We start from the raw sequence: 10,693 nt of genomic DNA on the forward strand, positions 1-10,693 counted from the left end.
CCGGAATAATGATCTTTAGTGCTCTGTGGCCAATATGTTGAAACCTTCACCTCAGTGTGGGGTAGCGGAGGTGGTGTAAAAAGTAAATAGAACATGAAAGTGTATTCAGAAAGGGATAGAAATAACACTGAGAATATTATAATGTCTCTTACTTAATGTCCGCTCATACCATAGATTGATTATCTCTGTGGTTCTGGTCACCACCATCTCAGAAAACATGGAGAGGATTTGAAACAGGTACAGAGAAGAGTTACAAAAATGATAAATGGGATGGAACGGCTCTCCTATAAACAAAGAATAAAGAGGTTAGGGATCTTGGAAGAAGTGAAAGGGGGCATGATCGAGGATTATAGAATCATGAATAGGCTGGAACAGCTAATTAGAGAATGGATTAAGGAATAGTTCATTGAACTAGCAGGTAGATTTAAAACAAACTAGAAAAAGGATTGTTTTTACTAAGGGGGGTCTTTTTCAAAGGTGCGGTTGCGTTTTTAGCAATCGCTAAATGCTAGAAATGCCTTAGGAATACACGGGCATCTCTAGGATGCCTTTTTAAAAGGACCCCCTAGTGCATAATCAAGCCACGGAATTTGTGGCTGCAAGATCTGGTCAAGGCATGAAGCACAGCTGGTTTCAAAGGGCTTTGGATAATTTCCAGGAAGAACAATCCATTTACAGTTATTAGCTACGTAGACTTGAAAATTAACTGATTATCCCTGGGAGTGAGCTGCCAGGAATCTACCTACTCTTTCGGATCTGCCGGGCACTTGAGACCTGGATTGGCCACTGTTGGAAACAAGATGCTGGACTCAATCCAGAATGGCATTTTGATGTTTTCATATTCTTTTTCTCAATCCCGCCTCCTGATCCATTCTCTTTAGAAACTTTGCTACTAATAACGTCCCCGTTTCTGCTTCCCTGCATCCATCACACACTGCTACTATTTCATTTCCCTTTCTATGTAACACCCCTGACGCTAGTGTTTTCATTGTACTGTCAGTTGTTTCAGAAATAACTTGTTCATTCTTTATTTTGTACTATCTTAATCTAACTCGTATCCATCTTTCACATAAATTCCTGTGTCTGGCAGTGAAGGAACTGATAAATTTTAATGAGCTGACATTAGCTCTTCAAGTGATAATAGCACACATCCCATCTATAGACCTCACCTTCCGAGCATCATAACTTCATCTCCATCATCCCACCTACCCTTCAATACTAATAACAAACATCCACACACATTCCTCACCTTCAGGATCATCACTTCATCTCCATCATTCCAACGTCAATCAACGATGAGTGTTAGAGGTTTGTGCACCTGTAGAGTTGAGTTCTGCATCTGCTCTCTTCTTGAAGGAACAAATATTTTCTTGCACTGTATGATCCTTTGGGAAAGGATCTCTTAGGGTAATAATTTCAAATGATGAGCACTAATGACAGAAAGGTGATGAGGGAGCCCTGATTTGTGTAGATGATTAAATTATGTGATATTCTTATGATCCAGTACAATGGGTTTTGTTCCTAGATTATGTACAATAGATCACTAAAGGATGAGAAATATGGAAAATTAATCATCCTATTTGGAAATAAATCTCAGCATATGTAGGATGAAGAGATTCCTTTTGTTGATAGCCTGGAAGCCTGTGAGGGGGTTTATAGAACTAAGACTTGGACGTGTTTCAGCCATAATGGAACACACCAAAAACATCCAGGACTAAAGCTAAGACCTTTTGAGCTAGACCTATTTTAGAATGAATAAGGCAAAAAAAAGGTGAGGAGGGAATCAGGAATGACCTCCCCTTACTCCCCCAGTGGTCAATAACCCCCTACCACTACCCCCCACCCCAAAAATGTGATTTAAAACATTGCTTACCAGCCTCAGATGTTATACTCGGGTCCATTACAGCAGCGTGCAGGTCCCTGGAGTAGTGTAATGGTGGGTGGGTGGAGTGCACTGTAGACAGGTGGACCCAGGCCCATATCTCCCCCTACCTGTTACATGTGTGGTGGAAACTGTGAGCCCTCCCAAACTCACCAGAAACCCACTGTACCCACATATAGGTGCCCCCTTCACCCATAAGGCTATTGTAGTGATGTACAGTTGGGGGTAGTGGGTTTTGGGGGGGCTCAACAGACAAGATCAGGGAGCAATGGTGAGATGTGTACCTGGAAGCATTTATTTGAAGTCCATTGCAGTGCCCCCTAGGGTGTCCCATTGCTGTCCTAGGATGTCTGGGGGACCAGTCTGCTGAAAATGTTGGCCCATGACTTGATTTTGTATGTTTTTCATTTGGATGTTTTGGGTTTTTTTTTTAAATGGTCCATAAAACAAAATGTACAAAGCACAAACCTTGTTCGAAATGATATTTTCGAGAAAAAGATAAAGACGTTTTTCTTTTTTCGAAAATGACCGTCTTTTTCTATTCGGATTTTGTACGTTTTGTGCAAGGCATCCAAAGCTGGACGTAGACGTCATATCGAAAATGCCCCTCCACATCTTACATGGGTATCTCCCAAAACTAGGCCTGAGCAGTTGCACCAGCTCTATGGCTCATACAAGAGCTCAATCCTAAGTTCACCCACGTGTGTATATACGCTTACACTCAAATTCTATACATAAAAGAAGTTGCCTACTTTCATTTATAGAATTTACACCAATCAGGTGCCTTCTAGGGTCCTATATACCAGTGGCATTCCTACCCGGGTGCAGCGCCCCCCCGGTGAAATGACACCCCCCCGGGTGCACGCCGCTGGGGGGGGTGCTGCGGCGCACGCCTGTGGGCTCCGAGTTCGCTACGCTAACTTTGCTGGTTCGCTGCAGCTCCCTCCCTCTGCCTCGGAACAGGAAGTAACCTATTCCAGGGCAGGGGGAGGGAGCTGCAGCGAACCAGCGAAGTTAGCGTAGCGAACTCGGAGCCCACAGGCGCGTGCCATGGCACCCCCCATCGCCCCCTACATTTCCGAGCACATAACATAAACATTAATATTTAACATTGCAGCGTTCCCTCAAAATGATGTTATTTTTTCAGTTGTTTCATATCTAGAAAAGATTTTAGCTGCTCTGGTGAATAAAATATATATTTTGTTTCTCCTGGTTTTACTACGCACTTACATGGGTAAGCTAGAAAAAAAGGACCCCCTATCTCCACAGTTCGTTTCCTCATAGCCAAAAATGCTTTCCTTTTTTGCTGGGTTTGTTCTGTTACATCAGGAAATAGCCACCCCTTCTCACCTCCAAAGAGGGTTTTAGCATTCTTAAAATAAAGTCTCATAACTGAATTAAGGTCCTGTTCAAATACAAATGAAACATTAAGTGTAGACCTTTCAGTTGCTCCTTCTAAAGATTGTTCCAATAAGGAAGCCCTCACAGTTAAGCTGTGAGGGTGTTAACATTGGCTGAAGCCAGGCAGCCAGAAGAAGAAAGGAAAGGGGGGGGGGGGGGAGTTGCAGGAGGGAGTTAGTTTGGAAGTAGTTAGTGTTTAGGTTAGCAACAGGAAAGGGAGAAAGGGGATTGGGTAGGAATTAAGGGATAGGATTGGCTGGAAGGGAAGTGCTAGGATAGGGAAGATTTGGGCGCTCAGAATTAGTTTTTAGTTAGGTAGGAGAGGGTTAGGGTGGATAGGAGGGAGTGAAAGACCCATCCCAGCCCGCCCTTGGTGGGGGGGTGTGTGGTGGGGACAAAATTTTGAGATGGTTAAGGAAAGTGGAGGATTTGGGGGTAAAGGGTAGCAGCTTTTAAATGGAAAGGGGTGCCTGGATGAGGGGTTTAAGAGGCACCAGAAGCGGTTAAAGGAATTGTATGAAATATATGAAATGGAAATGAACTCGTGGGCGGAACCGCCATGAGTAAGAGGTGGCTTGACGGTACCGTAAGTCACCTGGGGGGAGGGGGGTAAGGGGGGAAGAAAGTGAGCCAGTTCGTTACCGAAGGGCTTAACATTATTAACCGCGTTCTGAAGTTAACCTGGTGGAAAATTATATGTTACTAAGTTGATGTTAAGTAAATGAATTTATTAATATTTGAAAATAAAGCTGCAGCCAAATTTTATTCCAAAAAAGAAATTGTTGTTTGAATTATTTAAAAAATTTTAAGTATGTGTTAAGGGCTGCCTGAAGTGTGAATGTCAATGTTATGCTGAAATATTATTCAAATCTATGTTTGCTTTCACTGCAACCCCCATCCCTCCGTCTTCTCTCCTGGAATTCGGAATATAATACAGGTCTGAAGACTTCTTTACCCCTGATGCGGCTTCTTGTTGGGTTTTTTCATCTGCTGCAGGTTGGACTGCATAAATGCATCGAGAACTTTTCCGTTATATTTATTACTTGTGCTTCAGACCATTTCCTTCTGGTTCCATTTTTGTACTCACACTGGCTTTGAGTGATTCTGGGTTCCTTTTACTAAGCTGCGGTAAAAAGTGGTTTGCGATAGTGCAGGCGCGGGTTTTGGTATGTGCGCAGAAATATTTTTCAGCGCACGTACCAAAAATACTTTTTAAAAAATTTTTTTGCTGAAAATGGACGTGCGGCAAAATCAAAACTGCCATACGTCCATTTTGGGTGGCTGACCTTAACTGCCAGCCCCAGACCTAGCGGTAAGGAATCTGTGTGCGTCAGATGCCACTTGGCGCGCGTCCAAAAATAAAAAATTGTTTTCCAGATGTGCGTAGCGGACACGCGCCAAAAATGAAATTACTGCAAGAGGCACGCGGTAATCGGGCGGTAAGTTCATTTTGGTGGGTACCTAGAGCCTAACGCAACCTTAGTGAAAGGGGCCCTCTGTTTGTTCACTATTCATATTTTTGGGGTGGAGATTTTTTTATGCCACATTTTGTGTTAGTGCCAGGGAGTGGGCCTGTAATCGTTTCTACTGTAGTCCCTGTTATTGAGACTTTATCTTGGAGGGGACGTTTAGCTTTGAGGTTTCACTCCTTGCCTTTCTCTGCTTTTTCTCTCGTTTCTGCAGTTTGGTTTGCCCTTAATTTGATTTTCTGTAGTGGTCACATGCATGGCAGTAAACTTGGAAGATACCCAGACACAACAGATATTTATTTATTTATTTAACACATTTATATCCCACATTTTCCCACTTAGTTGCAGGCTCAATGTGGCTTACACAATACCAGAGAGCTCCGGTTCAATAATACAGGTACATAATGAAGTATAAAGCATGATAAGAACATAAACATAAGCTACAAGAAATGAAGAGGGGGGGGGGGCAAATAAAAGTCTAATATTGTCCATATTTAGCTGTGTCGCAGGAAGTAGAAAGTTAATCTGGATCAGGGGGATAAGCCTTCTTAAACAGGATGGTTTTCAGTATTTTCCTGAAGTTAAGGTGGTTGTGGATAGACCTTACAGCTTTGGGCAAAGCGTTCCACAGTTGTGTACTTATGTAAGAAACGTTGGATGCGTAAGTAGATTTGTATCTAAGTCCAGTGGCGTTCCTAGGGGGGGCGGAGTTTACTAACTTTGCTCGTTCGCTGCACCTCCCTCTGCCCCGGAACAGGAAGTAACCTGTTCCGGGGCAGAGGGAGCTGCAGCGAACGAGAGAAGTTAGCGAACTCTCGCAGCAGGCGTGCACCCGGGGCGGACCGCCCCCACCGCCCCCCCCCTTGGTACGCCACTGTCTAAGTCCATTACAGTCTGGATAATGCAGATTTAAATAAGTTCGGGATAGATTAGTACTGTTTCTGGGTGGTAATTTTATAAGGTCCAGCATGTATCCAGGAACTTCACCATAAATAATCCTGTGGACAAGAGTACAAACCTTAAAGGCAATACATTCCTTGGTGGGGAGCCAATGCAGTTTTTCACGAATGGGTTTGGCACTTTCAAATTTTGGTTTTCCAAATATCAATCTGGATGCTGTATTTTGTGCGTTCTGACGATTCTTTGTTAGTTGTTCTTTTCAACCTGCATAGATTCCATTGCAGTAATCCAAATAGCTTAGTACCAATGATTGAATCAGTTTGCGAAATACGTCTCGCAATTACGTCGATATTGACTATACCAGGATAACTTCTCGGCACTGCAGAAGACCCATAGAATCAGGACCAGTACTGGATTAGGCCAGCACTGAACATCTGGACTTAATTCAGCCTGGGGAGGTCAACGCTTTTAAAAACACTAACCACCACGGGTTGAATATCAGAGCAATTTGAAAGTTATAAATCATTTTCACCTTCAGTTAGACTCTGGAACTCGTTGCCGGAGAATGTAGTGACAGCAGCTGGCCTTATGGAATTTAAAGGGGGTTTGGACAGATTCCTGAGGGAAAAGTCCATTTGAACATTATTAAATTTTTTTTTGGGGGGGGGGAGGGGGGGGGGGGGAGGGGGGGGGGTTGCCGGGTTCTTGAAGCCTGGTTTAGCCGCTGTCGGAGACAGGATGCTGGGCTTGATGGACCCTTGGCCTTTTTCTAGTATGGTGGTGCTTACGTACTTATGTACTTCAGTTTTAGGTATTGTTAATACCAATCTGAGCATATTTTATTGGGCCACCAGGGCTGGTGTTAGAAATTCAGCGGCCCAGAATGGAAACCAAGGAGGAGGCCTTCAGTTTATGCCTCCTTTTGCTTGAGGCAGGTTTGGGGGGTCATCTATGGTACGGAGGAGGCCCACGGAAATTGCCACATTTGTCACCCCCTAACACCGGCCCTGTTGGGGAAGACAAGTCACACACTTAACAAGAAGAATAAGAGATATCCTTTATAAATAGGGTTTATCACACTCTATCTCTTGCCATGACGTTGTACAGGGAAAATTGTCTTCTGATCTCAGGAAAACAGTTTTCTGGTAAATAATTTTGCTATGCCTTTTTTAACCTCTTGGTTTCTTAGGCTATAAATTATGGGGTTGAACATTGGAATTAATGCATTATACAACACAGCAAAGAGTTTGTTTTGTTCAAGGGACTGTGTGGATGTCGGTCTCATGTATGAAAAAAGCAGAGTCCCATAAAAGAGAATAACGACCGTCAGGTGGGCGGAGCAGGTGGAGAAGGCTTTGCGTCTGCCCTCTGCAGAACGGATCTTCAAGATGGTGGAGATGATGTAGACATAAGATACAAAGGTTGACAAAATACATGGCACCCCCACAAAACTTCCCAAAATATAAGTTATATGATCAATGGTGGAGGTACTGGTGCAGGAGAGTTTTAGCAGCGCTGAGAGGTCACAGAAGAAATGGTTGATTATGTTGGACCTGCAATAGGAGAAACTTGATAGAAAGACAGTGTATGTTACAGGATCCAGAAATCCAACAATCCACAGCCCTGCAACGATCAGTACACAGACATTCCAGTTCATGATCATGACATAGTGCAGGGGGTGACATATTGCGACATAGCGGTCATAAGCCATGACTGAAAGCAGCAACAATTCTATACATACTGAAAATAAGAAAAAATATACCTGCATGAAACACCCATTTACAGAAATCCTCTGATTTTTCCTCAAGAAGATGTCCAGAAGTTTGGGAATTGTGACTGAGGTGGAAGAGATATCAATGAAGGCCAAGTTACAGAGGAAAAAGTACATGGGTGTGTGTAGACGAGGGCTCAGGCATGTTACTGTTATTATAGTGAGGTTCCCCAACAGGATGATCAGGTAAATCAGTAAAAACAGAAGGAAAAGAGGGATTTGTAGGACTGGAAATTCGGGAAATCCCAGAATGATGAATTCTGTTGCAGTGGTGGTATTTTTCCTTCCTATACATTCTGGAAACCGTGATGAAATATAAGGAAAAAATTTGCATCATTAGAAATAAGTTCATGGAATATACATGAGAGGTGAAACTATGATGTCCTGTCTAGGGCTACATACACTGACCTGAGCTAAAGGAGATGCAGTCCATAAAGTTCAGCCTTCTTCAATCTGCCCTAATTTGGGCATGGGTCACAAGGGTCTTTGAAGACATTTTTCATCTTCTCTGACAGACTCCTGGCACCCCAACCTTAAGAAAGGACAAGAAAGACCGTTAAGATGTGCCAACAGGGTAAGTATGAAAGAGTTAGCTTTGAAAGCCATTGAGTGTGGGATTGAGTCACGAGTTGGGTTATCTTAATAGAGTCCGAGGGCAATCATCAACTGATTGAAAAATACAGGTTGGATCACTAAAATGAGGAGAAATATATTTAATGCTAAAAGATGGTAACAACAGTTAAGGCCATAGTTGCAAGGACCACAGCCACAGGTAACATAGGTACTAATGGTGTCTACGAAATGGAAACCAGATCATCTTAAATAACACATTGATGATCTAGGAAGGGTTGATGCAACCTAAAAGTTATGATAATGCTTGTCTTTTGGAAATGTTGTGAAGAAATTCTCAGAATAGGTTGGAAAGTCAGAGGATTAAAGGATCTGCCTCATTGGCAGAGATGCCCGGTCCAGGAGAAGATGACGAACACTGTACTTGGAATATTTTGTAATCTGTCAGATGAGAAAGTTAGGGGCAATATCATAACGTATTTGTTATCCTAGTAATAGTTCAATCATGAGACATGTAGTTTGTGAGTTTTATCTCTGGAAATTCTTTGCGCTGTTTTCACATGTTCTGCGCTCTACAAGCTTCAAGCACAGTATCCATTGTGCAATCTCAGGAGTGATAGAACAACATCAAAAATAATGTGTTACAAACAATAACTCAGACACATACAGGAACACAGACTAAAAGGGCTGACTGGTGTGACCGTGAATGGAAGAGTCAGTGTGGGAGACTGAAAAGACACATGTGGAAGGCAGCAACAAAGCGATTTTACTGACAATAGAATGGGATTGATCTAGGCGTGGGTGTGGGATCTTTGAAAACTGTCCAAGTACACATATAATTTTACCTTCAGTGAGAAAAAGCATTCTTGGAGATGCGGGTTAGCTACAGGTACGGTAGGTGTTTTCTGTCCCTAGATGGCTCACTGTCTAAGTTTGTACCTGAGACAATGCAGGGTTAAGTGACTTACCCAAGGTCACAAGGGGCAGGAGCTGGATTTGAACCCTGGCTTCCCTAGTTCTCAGTCCTCTGAGATGGATTAGGGAGAAGCTAGCGATTACATGCCTACTTTTGCATGGTCAAAACTGTGAACACATTTTTATTTATTTTGTACAATTTAATATACCGCCATTCACATAAAGATTATTCATCAAGGTAGTTTACGTTAGAAATTAAAATCATCCTAAAAATAAAACAAAGACAATACAAAACACAAGAGGAAGGGATTCAAAAAAACACAACAATCTTAACCAAATAACAATGAAACAATAATAATAAGCAGAGATACACTAGGAAAAGCACATAAAGTCCCTCCTCCTGACAAAAGCCCACTCCCCAACAACCACAGAAGATATTAACAGTCAAAATATTGCATAAACAGCCATACTTTCATCAGTTTTTTTTAATCTCAAATTTGATTTTTACAACCGCAGAGCAAGTGACAAAGAATTCCAAAGAGAGGGAAATGTACCCTACACAAAAAAAGAATTGAAAGTTGTAGCTACATTTCCTTTTTCCACATGAACAAAATCAGATCCTCTTTGCGTGGAACAAGACCCCCAAAAAACTGACCAATGCCCTAAATGTTTTCCTCCTTACTAGGAGGCTCAACCCCTCTGTGTGTCACACCCCTATTCCCTTCATTCTCTCACCCTGGGCCTCACCTCTGATCTGCTCAGGATTCACCATCCGGAATAATGATCTTTAGTGCTCTGTGGCCAATATGTTGAAACCTTCACCTCAGTGTGGGGTAGCGGTGGTGGTGTAAAAAGTAAATAGAACATGAGAGTGTATTCAGAAAGGGATAGAAATAACACTGAGAATATTATAATGTCTCTTACTTAATGTCCGCTCATACCATAGATTGATTATCTCTGTGGTTCTGGTCACCACCATCTCAGAAAACATGGAGAGGATTTGAAACAGGTACAGAGAAGAGTTACAAAAATGATAAATGGGATGGAACGGCTCTCCTATAAAGAAAGAATGAAGAGGTTAGGGATCTTGGAAGAAGTGAAAGGGGGCATGATCGAGGATTATAGAATCATGAATAGGCTGGAACAGCTAATTAGAGAATGGATTAAGGAATAGTTCATTGAACTAGCAGGTAGATTTAAAACAAACTAGAAAAAGGATTCTTTTTACTTAGGGGGGGGGGTCTTTTTCAAAGGTGCGGTTGCGTTTTTAGCAAATGCTAAATGCTAGAGATGCCTTAGGAATATATGGGCATCTCTAGCACGCCTTTGTAAAAGGACCCCTGGTCAAGGCATGAAGCACAGCTGGTTTCAAAGGGCTTTGGATAATTTCCAGGAAGAACAATCCATTTACAGTTATTACCTACGTAGACTTGAAAATTCACTGATTATCCCTGGTAGTGAGCTGCCAGGAATCTACCTACTCTTTCAGATCTGCCGGGCACTTGAGACCTGGATTGGCCACGGTTGGAAACAAGATGCTGGACTCAATCCAGAATGCCATTTCGATGTTTTTATATTCTTTCTGTCAATCCCGCCTCCTGATCCATTATCTTTAGAAACTTTCATGTTACTAATAACGTACCCGTTTCCACTTCCCTGCATCCATCACACACTGCTACTATTTCATTTCCCTTTCTGTGTAATACCCCTGACGCTAGTGTTTTCATTGTATTGTCAGTTGTTTCAAGAAATAACTTGTTCATTCTTTATTTTGTACCATCTTAA

General features: G+C 42.3%; 1 protein-coding gene across 1 annotated transcript; it reads right to left on the minus strand.

Annotated features, from left to right (window-relative positions):
• Positions 1-6,778: 6,778 nt before the first annotated feature.
• LOC115457343 (olfactory receptor 1019-like) lies at positions 6,779-9,680 on the minus strand. Its single transcript, XM_030186759.1, has 2 exons — positions 9,656-9,680; positions 6,779-7,719 (listed from the first exon to the last, which is right to left on the minus strand). Exons 1-2 carry the CDS (start codon positions 9,678-9,680, stop codon positions 6,779-6,781), a joined length of 966 nt encoding a protein of 321 aa, XP_030042619.1.
• Between the last annotated feature and the right edge of the window lie 1,013 nt (positions 9,681-10,693).

The sequence above is a fragment of the Microcaecilia unicolor genome, chromosome 14 (genome assembly GCF_901765095.1).
Source record: "Microcaecilia unicolor chromosome 14, aMicUni1.1, whole genome shotgun sequence".
NCBI classification, from domain to species: domain Eukaryota; kingdom Metazoa; phylum Chordata; class Amphibia; order Gymnophiona; family Siphonopidae; genus Microcaecilia; species Microcaecilia unicolor.